This window comes from Etheostoma spectabile, chromosome 5 (genome assembly GCF_008692095.1).
Source record: "Etheostoma spectabile isolate EspeVRDwgs_2016 chromosome 5, UIUC_Espe_1.0, whole genome shotgun sequence".
NCBI classification, from domain to species: domain Eukaryota; kingdom Metazoa; phylum Chordata; class Actinopteri; order Perciformes; family Percidae; genus Etheostoma; species Etheostoma spectabile.
The window spans coordinates 38,701,465-38,713,707 of NC_045737.1; the positions used below are offsets into that span (position 1 = coordinate 38,701,465).

Below are 12,243 nucleotides of genomic sequence, written 5' to 3' on the forward strand. Positions count from 1 at the left end.
GTATTTGTCACTTTTTTTCTGCCATTTGATCCTTTTTTCAGATATTGTTGCAACTTTTTCAACCTTTTTCAGCTTTTTTTCACCTTTTTTTTTTTTTTTGCCACTTTTTTCAACAGTTTTGGCCACTTTCACAATTTTTCGTCACTGTTTTTTCAAAATGTTTACAACTTTTCAACATTTTTTCAATGTTTTTGTCACTTTTTCACATTCATGTCACCTTTCCGACATTTTTTACAACTTTTTCCAACTGTTGTCCCACTTTTTTTCAATGTTTTTGTCACTTTTTCGACCTTTATGTCACACAAAAAATCCTTTTTTTTGGACATTTAGTCACTTTTCAACATTTTTTGTCACTTGTTCAGACATTTGTCACTTTGTTCAGATATTTTTTGCGCTTTTTTCCACCATTTTTTCTACTTTTTTTCAATGTCGTTTGGCACTTTTTCTGACATTTGTCACTTTTTTCAGATATTTTTGCAACTGTTTCAAAATTTTGCCCAGACGTTTTTGCAAACATTTTTGCCACTTTTTCAACATTTTCGTCACTTTTATTCAAAAATGGTTACCACCTTTTTTTTCAACATTTTTCAATGTGTTTGTCACTTTTTCAGACATTTTATGTCACTTTTATCAGACATTGATGTCGACTTGTTTCAGAATTTTAACCACTTTTTTTCCAAACATGTTTTCCCACTTTTTTTTTTCACTGTTGTTTTTCACTTTTTCTGACATTTATGTCACTTTTTTGGACATTTAGGTCACTTTTTCACATTTTTGTCACGTGTTTTTTCAGACTTTTCACTTTTTCAACATTTTTTGCAGCTTTCTTCAACAATTTTGGCCACTTTTGTCCAAACATTTTTTGGCCACTTTTTCACCATTTTCGTCCACTTTTTCAAAATGTTTACAAACTTTTTTCAACATTTTCAATGTTTTTGTCACTTTTTCAGACATTTAGTCCACTTTTTTTCAGCATTTATGGTCACTTTTTCAGACGTTTTTCCATTTTTTCAGACCTGTATGCCACTTTAGTTTTTAATTTTTTTTTTTTTGTTTTTTTTTTTTTTATTAGACCCTCTTCCACTGGGTTTTTCTGATTTTTTGTTTTTTCTGGGGGACGTTTTGTTTTTTTAGGTTTTATTTTTTTTTTTTTTTTTTTTTTTTTTTTTTTTTTTTTTGATTTTGTGTTTTTTTTTTTTTTTTTTTTTCTGTTAAACATTTTTTTTTTTCTGGATTTTTTTTTTTTTTCTGCTATTTTTTTTTTTTGTGCTTGAAGTTATTTTTTCAGACATTTATGTCACTTTTTCAGAGACGTTTTTTGCCATTTTTCAAGACATTTAGGCCACTTTTTCAGCATTATGCCACTTTTCTTGCATTTTGGCCAACTTTTTCAAACATTTTTGCAGCTTTTTTCAACATTTTTGCGACTTTTTCAATGTTTTTGTCACTTTTTCAACGTTTTTGCCACTTTTTTCCGACTTTTTGTCCCTTTCAGCCTTTGGTCGTATTCAAGAACAGGGAAGAGGCTGGGAGGACAAGGACAGAAACGGACAGGGATGGATTGGGATAATGCGCTCGACGGCCGAATCTAAATAGCGCTCGTCTTTTTCACGATGTACCCGGGTGCTACTCTTATTTATTTAGAGCTTAGGGGCTCCAGCGGGGCTATTAGCCGAGTAGAGCTTTAGTCTTATTTCGTGTATAAAGAGGGAGTGGCGATAAGCAGCAAATTATCAAACACAGAATTAAGTTTCTGAGTAGCCAATGCCGAGGTGATCTCTCGTTAAACTGAATCAATTGGGATAAAAGGGAAGCCTACTGGGGGGCTGTTTAATATCCTCCAGAGGAGGAGACGCAGTGGTGTCACGGGGTCTTGGTGGGTGGGCTGACTGCAGTGGGGTCCGTGGGTCTTGGTGTGGGGCTGACTGCAGTGGGTGGTCCGGGGGTCTTGGTGTGGGGCTGACTGCATGTGGTTTCCGGGGGTCTTGGTGGTGGGCTGACTGCAGTGGGTGGGCCGTTTGGGTCTTCTTGGGGCGGCTGGGGGTCTGGGGGTCTTGGTGTGTGGGCAGACTGCAGTGGGGCTTGGGGTCTTGGTGGTGGTCATGACTGCCGTGGGGTCCGGGGGTTTTGTGGTGGGCTGCTGCAGTGGGGGGTAGGTCGTGGTGTGGTGACGTGTGGGTTGGGTCGGTGGTGGCGGCCTGCAGTGTGGGTCTGGGGGTGTCCTTGGTGGGTGGCGGCTGACTGCAGTGGGGGTCCGGGGGCCTTGTAGGTGTGGGTCTGGGGTGTTTTGTTGGGGATTTGTGTTGAATGTGAAAAGAATAAAAGAAATTCAGCCCATCACAGCATGCTCTGGTCAGTCTGACGTCATGCTGCCTGAGCTCATTAATATTCATGAGCTGGGTAAAGGCTGCTGATAGCCAGAATCTCATTGGCTAGCTGCTAGCTTAGCTGGTTGAATATTAATGAGAACTGGTCCAAATGGAGCTGAGTCTTCCTGCAGGCTTTCTTTACCACGCTAGGATGGCTTAAAACAAGGTAACCACAGTAACCAAGTTACAGAGTCCATGGCAGGACTTCAGACATCAAGGTCATGAGATACGTGTGGCAGGGCACCTTTAACACGCGTGTTGTCTTCACTTTTTCACTGTTATGGGTTCTTTGATGTTTTTCCAAAGTTATTTGATATTTCTAATGTTGACATTTTCAGTGCTTATTTCAAAGGCCCGTTTTTGGTGATTAAAAAACGTGTGTGTGTCTCTGTGCGCATGTGTTTCTGTGTGTGTGTGTGTGTGTGTGTGTGTGTGTGTGTGTATTTGTCATTTTTCTGCATTTGTCCGTTTTTTCAGATATGTTTGCACTTTTTCAACTTTTTCAGCTTTTTTTCCCTTTTACATTTTTTTTGCCACTTTTTTCAACAGTATTTGCCACATTTCCACATTTCGTCACTTTTTTCAAAATGTTTACAACTTTTTTCAACATTTTTTCAATGTTTTCTCTGCACTTTTTCAGCATTCTATGTCAACCTTTCCGAACATTTTTTACAACTTTTTCCAACATGTTGTTCCACTTTTTTTCAATGTTTTTGTCACTTTTTCGACCATTTTATGTCACAAAATTTTTTTTTTGACATTTATTTCCTTTTTTTTCAACTTTTTGTCACTTGTTCAGACATTTGTCACTTTTTTTCAGATATTTTTATGCAGCTGTTTTTTTCACCATGTTTTCTACTTTTTTTTCAATGTCATTTGTCCGTTTTTTCTGACATTTGTGCACTTTTTTCAGATATTTTTTGCAACTTTTAAATTTTGCCTCAGACGATTTTTTGCCACTTTTTTCACATTTTTTGCCCCACATTTCGTCACTTTTATTCAAAAATGTTTACCACCTTTTTTTTTTTTCAACATTTTTCAATGTTTTGTCACTTTTCAGACATTTATGTCACTTTTTCAGACATTTATGTCACTTTTTCAGACATTTTTACACTTTTTCCAACATGTTTTCCACTTTTTTTTCAATGTTGTTTTGTCACTTTTTTTTTCTGACATTTATGTCCACTTTTTTGGACATTTTAGGTTCACTTTTTCAACATTTTTGTCACTTTTTTTCAGACATTTGTCACTTTTTCCTAACATTTTTTGCAGCTTTCTGCTTCACACATTTTGCCACTTTTGTTCTTCAAACATTTTTTTTTGCCACTTTTTCACATTTTCGTCCACTTTTTCAAAAATGTTTACAACTTTTTTCAACATTTTCAATGTTTTGTCACTCGGACATTTGTCACACTATTTATGTCCTTTCCAGCATTTTGTATCACTTTTTTTTTCAGACGTTTTGCCATTTTTTTTTTTCAGACCATTTATGCCCACTTTAGTTTCATTAATTCTTTTTAGTTTTTTGCATTTTTTTTTTTTATTACCTTCAGCATGTTTTCTGCATTTTTTGTTTTTTCTGAGACATTATTGTTTTTCAGTTTTCAATTTTTTTTTTTTTTTTTTTTGTTTGGTTTTTTCCCTTTTTCTTTAAACATTTTTTTCGGATTTTGCTTTTTTCTAACATTTTTTTTTTTGTGCTAAGTTATTTTTTCAACATAGTCTTTTTCGTCACTTTTTTCATTCGACATTTGGCACTTTTCAGCTATGCACTTTTTCTCACTTTCATTGCGTTTTTCACATTTGCATTTTCTGTTTTCCTCAAGTTTTTGCACTTTTCCGACTTTTGCTTGCCTTTGGTCGTATTAAGAACAGGGAAGAGGCTGGGAGGACAAGGAAGAAACGGACAGGGATGATTGGGATAATGCGCTCGACGGCCGATCTTAATAGCGCTCGTCTTTTCACGAATGTAACCCGGGTGACTTTTACATCTTATTTATTTAGGAGCTTTAGGGGCTCCAGCTCGGGGCTTTAGCCGGAGTAGAGCTTTAGTCTTATCGTTAGAAAGAGGGAAGGCGATTAAGAGCAAATTACAAAACAAAGAATTAAGTTCTGAGAGCCAATCTCGAGGTGATCTCCGTTAAAACTGAATCAATTGGGAAAAGGGAAGCCTACGGGGGGCTGTTAATCCTCAGAGGAGGAGACTGCAGTGGGGGTCCGGGGGTCTTGGTGGTGGGGCTGACTGCAGTGGGATCCGTGGGGTCTTGGGTGGGGCTGACTGCAGTGGGGGTCCGGGGGTCTTGGTGTGGGGCTGACTGCAGTGGGGTCCGGGGGTCTTGGTGGTGCTGACTGCAGTGGGGTCCGGGGGCCTGTATTGGGGTCTGGCTTGGGGGGGACTGCAGTGGGGTCTGGGGGTCTTGGTGTGGGGCAGACTGCAGTGGGGCTCGGGGTCTTGGTGGTGGTGCTGACTGCGTGGGGTCCGGGGGTCTTGTGGTGGGCTGACTGCAGTGGGGTCTCTGGGGGTCTTGGTGGTGGGGCTGACTGCAGTGGGGTCTGGGGGTCTTGGTGGTTGGCTGACTGCAGTGGGGTCCGGGGCCTTGTAGGTGGGGTCTGGGGGTGTTGTTTTGGGGATGTGGTGAATGTGAAAAGAAATAAGAGAAATCAGACCACTCACAGCAGCTGTCAGTCTGACGTCATGCTGCTGAGCTCATTAATATTCATGAGCTGGGTAAAGGCTGCTGATAGCCAGAAATCTCATTGCTAGCTGCTAGCTTAGCTGTTGAATATTAATGAGAACTGGTCCAAAGGGAGCTGTGTCTTCCTGCAGGCTTTCTTTAACCACGCTAGGATGGCTTAAAACAAGGTAACCACAGTAACCAGTTACAGAGTCCATGGCGGACTCAGACATCAAGGTCATGAGATACGTGTGGCAGTGCACCTTTAACACGCGTGTTTGTCTTCACTTTTTCACTGTTATGGGTTCTTTGATGTTTTTTCCAAAGTTATTTGATATTTCTAAGTTGACTTTTCAGTGCTTATTTCAAAGGCCCGTTTTTGGTGATTAAAAACGTGTGTGTGTCTCGTGCGCATGTTGTTTCTGTGTGTGGTGTGTGTGTGTGTGTGTGTGTGTGTGGCGCTTGTGTCTTGCGTGTGTTGTCGTCTGTGGTGTTGTGGTGTGGTGTGTGTGTGTCTCTCTGTGGTGGGTGTCTCTCTCTCCTCTCTCTCTGTGTTTTGGTGTGTCTCTCTGTGTGTGTGTGTGTTTGTGTGTGTGTGTGTTTGTGTGTGTGTGTCTCTGTGGTGTGTGTGGGTGTGTGCGCTTAGTGTCTCTGTGTTTGTGTCTCTGTGTGTGTGTGTGTGTGTGTGTGTTGTGTGGTCTGTCTCCTCCCCCTGTGTGTGTGTGTGTGTGTGTGGTGTGTGGTGTGTGTGTGTGTGTGTGTTCCCTCTCTCTCTGTGTGTGTGTGTGTGTGACTCTCTCTCTCTCTCTCTCTCTCTCTCTGTGTGTGTGTGTGTGTGTGTCTCTCTCTCTCTCTCTCTGTGTGTGTGTGTGTGTGGTGTGTGTGTGGTGGTGTGTGTGTGTGTGTGTTGTGTGTGTGTGTGGTTTTGTGTGTGGTGTGTCTCTGTGTGTGTGTGGTGTGTGTGGTGTTTTGTGTCTCCTCTCTCTGTGTGTGTGGTTGTGGTGTGTGTGTGTGTTAATGTAGTGACTATTAAAGTCGAGGTTGAAACGTCAGCACCCTCCTCTCTCTCTTTTGTCGTCTTTAATGGCCGTAGAGTGTTAATAATCCACCCCCCCCCCCCCCCCCCCTCCAAAGTCTCTTAAGTGATGGGGTGGTGGGGATCGTTTGAAGACTGACCCTCCCTCTTGTTTCCCCCCCACCCTCCTCTCTCTCCCTCCATCCCTCCCCCATCCCTCCCTCCTCGCCTTTCTTCTATTCCTCCTTCTTCTGTTTTTGTCTTCTTCTTCTTCTATCCTCTTTAATGCTCCGCTGCCCCTCGCTCCTCCTGTCCAATCTGGCTGCTCTTCCGGGCGACGGCCTGGAACGCGGCTCCTCCCCTCTGATGGAGAAGGGTGGGGGTGAGGTGGTGAGGTTTATACAGGTGTCACCCTCCCTCTTTTTCTGAATTGTTCTGTCTTTTTTTTTCAGATTTGTCACTTCTTTTCGAAGAAAAAAAATGATGAAGGGTGAGAAATAAAATGTTTTTTAAAAAAATGCAACAAACAGGAAACTAACCCAAAAAGAGCAAGAACACAGGCCTGATAATTGTGTGTGTGTGTGTGTGTGTGTGTGTGTGTGTGTGTGTGTGTGTGTGTGTGTGTTTTGTGTGTGTGTTGTGGTGGTGGTGTGGTGTGTGTGTGTGTGTGTGTGGGTGTGTGTTAAATGAACTAAAAGGAAACTAATAATAAATAATTTTCATTAGTCTGAAAGAATATATAACAATAATACATAAAAATGTCACTTTAGCTCAGATACTAACTCTAACTGTGTGTGTGTGTGTGTGTGTGTGTGTGTGTGTCTCAGGTGTGTGTGTATGTGTGTGTGTGTGTCTCAGGTGTGTGTGTGTGTCTGTGTCTGTGTCTGTGTCTCAGGTGTGTGTGTGTGTGTGTGTGTGTTTGTGTGTGTGTTGTGTGTGTGTGTGTGTGTGTGTGTGTGTGTGTGTGTTGTGTGTGTGTGGTGTGGTTCGTGTGTGTGTGTGTGTCTCAGGTGTTGTTTTGTGGTGTTTGTGTGTGTTATGTGTGTGTGTCTCAGGTGTGTGTGTGTGTGTCTCAGGTGTGTTGTCTTCCCATACGAGGACGTTGTCTCCATCCCGGGGTCCATGACGGTCAGAACCCAGCGCTGTGATCCACGAGCAGAGTCCAGGTCCCGGAGGAAGTTGGGGACAAAACACACAAGGTTCAAATCTCTCTATCCTTCCTCCTTCCTTCCTTCCTTCCTTCCTTCCTTCCTTCCTTCCTTCCTTCCTTCCTTCCTTCCTTCCTTCCTCCTTCCTTCTCTCCAGACAGTTATATATTTCTCTCAGCTGTTTTTTCGGGAGGCGACTTGTGTTTGTGTTTATGCGTCAACACTTATCTGTTTACGCCTAGATTTTCTACTTATACATCCATCTTTCCTCCTTCCTTGCTTCCTTCCTTCCTTCCTCCCCTCCTTCCTCCCCTCCTTCCTTCCCTTCTTGCTTCTTTCCTTCCCTCCTTGCTTCCTTCCTTCCCTCCTTCCTTCCCTCCTTCTTTCCCTTCTTCCTCCTTCCCTCCTTCCTTCCTCCTTCCTTCCTTCTTCCTCCTCCCTCCTTCCTCTCCTCCTTGCTTCTTTCCTTCCCTCCTTGCTTCCCTCCCTGCTTCCCTCCCCTCCTTCCATGCTTCCCTCCTTCCCTTCCCTCCTCTTCCCTCCTTCTCCTTCTTCCCTCCTTCTTTCCTCCTTCTCCTTCCTTCCCTCCTTCTTTCCCTCCTTCCTCCTTCCTTCCCTCCTTGCTTCCTCCTTCCTTCCTTTCCTCCTTCCTTCTTTCCCTCCTTCCTCCTTCCTTACCTCTTTCCTCCTTCCATCCTTCCTTCCATTCTCCCTTCCTTCCTTCCTTCCTTCCTTCCTTGCTTCCTTCCTTCCTTGCTTCCATGCTCCCTTCCTTGCTTCCTTCCTCCCTTCCTTCCTTGCTTCCTCTCTCTAGACGTTTCTATTATCTGCAGGCGGCAGAGCAGCGGCGGTCGTCGTCTGCGCGCTGGTTGCCAAAAATGGAATTAAGTCCGTTGCCAGGCTGGATAAGGAATTGGATTCTGTTCTTCTTCTGTTATCCCTCTGGACCAGATCCTGCCCCCCTCCCCCCCCCCCGTGTGGGGGGGTCAAGTTCGCAGTACATGCTCGACCTAACCGTGATGTAAATTCCAGCTAAAATCTCTACTATCTCATGTTTTAATATTATACGGAGCATACTGTAAGTGGCAATGATTCTTGGAGAAAGTAATGATGTCACAGGCAAGGCAAGCTTTATTTGTATAGCAACATTTCACAAACAAGGCAATTCAAAGTGCTTTACCACAATCAGTTAAAACAGAAAAACACAGTAAAAACAGTTAAATCACAAGCATTAAAAACCGGTAAAAACACATGAATAGAACAGTTAAAAACAAAGAGAAACATAAACACAAAATATAAAATTTAACAGTGCAGCATAAGAAATTTAAAAAATGATTAGTCATTTAAAGAAAGGCATCATCAAATAGAAGGTCTTCAGCCTTGATTTAAAAGAACTGAGAGTAGCAGCGGATCTACAGGTTTCTGGAGTTTATTCCAGATATGATAGCATAGAAACACTGAAAGCTGCTTCACCCCTGTTTAGTTCTGACTCTGGGGACAGAAAGTCAGACCTGGTCCACAGATGACCTGGAGGGTCTGGGTTGTTCATATGTAGTCGCAGATCATGGCAATATATTTTGGACCTAAACCGTTAGTGATTTATAAACTAGCAAGAGTACTTTGAAATCAATTCTTTGAGACACAGGAAGCACTGTAAAGACTTCAGAACTGGAGTGATGTATCCAGTCTCTTGGTCTTAGTGAGGACTCGAGCAGCAGCGTTCTGAATCACTGCATCTGTCTGATTGATTTTTTAGGGAGACCTGTAAAGACCCCGTTACGTAGTCAGTCTACTGAAGATAAAGGCATGGACAAGTTTTTTTCCAAATCCTTTGACACATAGTCCTTTACCCTTGATATATTCTTAAGGTGATAGTAGGCTGACTTTTGTAATTGTCTTAGTGGCTGTTAAAGTTCAGGTCTGATCCCATGACTACAACCAAATTTCTGGCTTTGTCTGTTGTTTTAAACATTGGTTGTTTGAAGCTGAGCGCAGACCTTTTAATCGTTCCTCTCTTGCTCCAAAAACAACCACCTCAGTTTTTTTCTTTCATTTAATTTCAGAAAGTTCTGGCACATCCAGCCGTTAATTTGTTCGTGCACCTTAGTCAGTTTTTGTATTGGCACTATAGTCCCCTGGCGATAAGGTTATGTAAATTTGTGTGTCCTTCCGCATAAACTATGGTAACTTATTTTGTTTTTCTCCATAATCTGAGCCAGTGAAGCATGTTAGATGTTAAACAGAAGAGGCCCAATGGAGCCTTGCGGACTTCCGCATGTCATATTTGTAACGCTCAGATGCATATTACCTATAGACACAAAGTAATCCCTATTCTTTAGGTAGGATTCAAACCAGTTTAGTACTGAGCCAGAAGGCCACACGCAGTTTTCCAATCGTCTAGTAGTATGTTGTGGTCGACCGTGTCAAATGCAGCACTGAATCAAGTAATACTAAGATTGAAATTTTGCCATTATCTGTGTTAAGGTGGTCGATGTAAAGACTTTGACAGAGCCGTTTCAGTGCTGTGGTGTGGTCGGAAACTCCGACTGAAGGTATCAAACTGTGCTTATGACAAGAAATGGTTGAGTGTTGAAAGACTACTTTTCATGATTTTACTTAAAAACGGAAGTTTGATATTGGCCTAAGTTGCTCATTATGACTTGTCTAGTTTGTTCTTTTTTAAGAGTGGCTTGATTACTGCAGTTTTCAGGGCCTGTGGAAAGATACCTGAAAGAAGAGATGTGTTAACATCTGTAGAAGATCAGAAGTCAAAGTTGGAAACATTTTTGAAAAGTCCCGTTGGTAGAACATCAAGGCACAGGTCGAGGTTTTCAGATGTTGAATAATGTCCTCCAGGTTTGTATGTTGATCGTTGAAATTCGTCATATTGGAACTATTTTTGCTTGAACACTGTGACAACCACATATCCTGGACTTGAATTGGAGGCACTGACTGTTTGTCTATCTTTTGATTTTTGTCTTAAGAGGGGATGCAAAGTCATTGCAGGCCTTGGTGATAAAAGTTCAGATGCTACTGGTACTGAGGGTTTGTTAACCTATCACAGGCACAACAAAGCACGGGAATTATTATTGTTTCTAAGAGATAAATATCAGAGCAAAAAGGACCTTCTTGCATTCCTCAGTTCCAATTATAATGCGAAGTCTCTCTTTATAGGGTTAATGGACCAGGATTTGTTTTTCGCCACCTTCGTTCAGCTTTCCTACACTCTCTTTTTTTTCTGTTCTCACCAGTAGGACCATTTCTCCATGCAGAATCCTATCTTCAAAAAAATTACAGATACAATTACCTTAGAGAATCATCAAATTACATTTGACTAAAAAAAAAAAAAAAATAAAAACTACATAACAATAACATATCAAACCAATACAAAAATAAGAAATACAACAAAAAAACAGTAATATAAAAAAAACAAATAATAATAAAAATAAAAACAAACTAACTAACAACATTAAACAAAAAAAAAAACAAAAAATTCTCCAAAAAATCATAAGAAAAATTAAAAAAAATAAATGGAGATATTTTCTACCAGATACAACTTTGACCTTAGTGGGAGCAATTGCCTCAATACATTTGTAATTTTAACAGTTAAATTATCTACAAGCTCATGACTGATAGCCCATAGAGGCTGGTGTGGAGGAGAAGCTGTCTAATGTGGCCACTGTGTTTCAGTGATATACCAGTTTTCTGTATTATCTTTGGTTTGGACACTTGTGGGCACAGAGATATTGCCGTTAAAGACAACACAGGAAATGATCTGAGAGAGGCAACGTGTCACCACACCTTGGAAAATGTTTCAGACCTTTGGAGACAATCAAGATCCAGAGGGTGTGCCCCTTATTGTGGTGGGCTCCGTCACATGCTGATTCCAGTCCATATTTCTCAAAAAACACAACACAGCTCTTTTGTCCCCCTGTCCTGGGGCCTTCAACAGATGTTAAAATCAACCGCAATTAATTCCCAATCAAGTTAATGTCAGATAATAGACAGCAGTTTCATGAAGTCATCATGAAGGTTGCACAATATTTAGGTGGCCTGTATAATTTAGAACTCGCTTTGAGGGGAAATCTTAATTGAAGAGCAACATAATTCAAAGCAACAAATTTCCATACAGATTTGCGTCCAGTGAATGATCATTAAACAAAATGGCGACTCCACCTCCTTTCTAGTCACCTTCTATTCTCCCTCATAAAACTGAAGTTCGGGGGAGCCGCTGACCGATGAGCAAGCAGCGCTGTTATTATGGTCCCAGGTTTTTCAGTTTTAAAAACATAAATCTAGTTGTGCTTAGTAAATAAATCCTTGATAAAATGATTTTCCTGCCAAGACTGCGTTTATAAGGGCTGTGTTATGTGTTTTTTCATTTTTGGACAGGCTGTAGCTGACGAGGAATGATCTACATTGCTAAAGTTGCAGTTAAGTGCTTATTCACCCTTTCTGTTTCCTATTACCTATCACCACAGAATTTAGGAAGAATTGAATCCACAGGGCCCGGGCTTGTCCTTGAAAGAGTCCATTAAGTATCCCTAGTCCCTTCAGCCCAGCCCGGCACATATCAGATAGTGCTTGCCAGATTTTGCACACAAGCGTCCTTATCAGTCTGGGGGATGAGTTTTTCTTCTGACAATCCCTGGTAGTTGTGCTTGGCGTTTTTCCTTTTTGCCCGGTTGAGCGGGGTAGGATGGGTGCATAAATTGATGGGGTCATAAGAAAGGGTGTTGTGGAGAGACATCAGTAGAGACAGCGAATAATCCTCAAAGGTTCGGGGTTTGGAATGTTTGAGGTTGCTGGACTGTGAAGAGGGATGGAGGTTTCGTGTCTCTCTCTCTGGTCCCCCATTGTCAAATCTTTGCACAGGCGGGGCTGTGCTGTATCACGCCGCCTTTGTTGTGTCTTTCCTTCTTGTTTTTGACCTTGGGCAGAGGGAGCGATGTGTAGCGCAGAAAGTAAAGCAGATTAGAGGTGCACAGCTTACTCCTGGCTTTTTAGGGAAAGTCTATCGCTTTAAAATGATGTCT

At 41.6% G+C, this 12,243-nt stretch overlaps 1 protein-coding gene across 1 annotated transcript in view; it reads right to left on the bottom strand.

Moving 5' to 3' along the window:
* Nucleotides 1-4,560: 4,560 nt before the first annotated feature.
* LOC116689875 (basic proline-rich protein-like) overlaps nucleotides 4,561-12,243 on the bottom strand; it is a 39,750-nt gene continuing 32,067 nt past the window's right edge. The window contains exon 3 of the mRNA XM_032516527.1: nucleotides 4,561-4,979. Coding sequence (XP_032372418.1) covers nucleotides 4,561-4,979 — 419 coding nt within the window. The remainder of the gene's footprint in view (nucleotides 4,980-12,243) is intronic.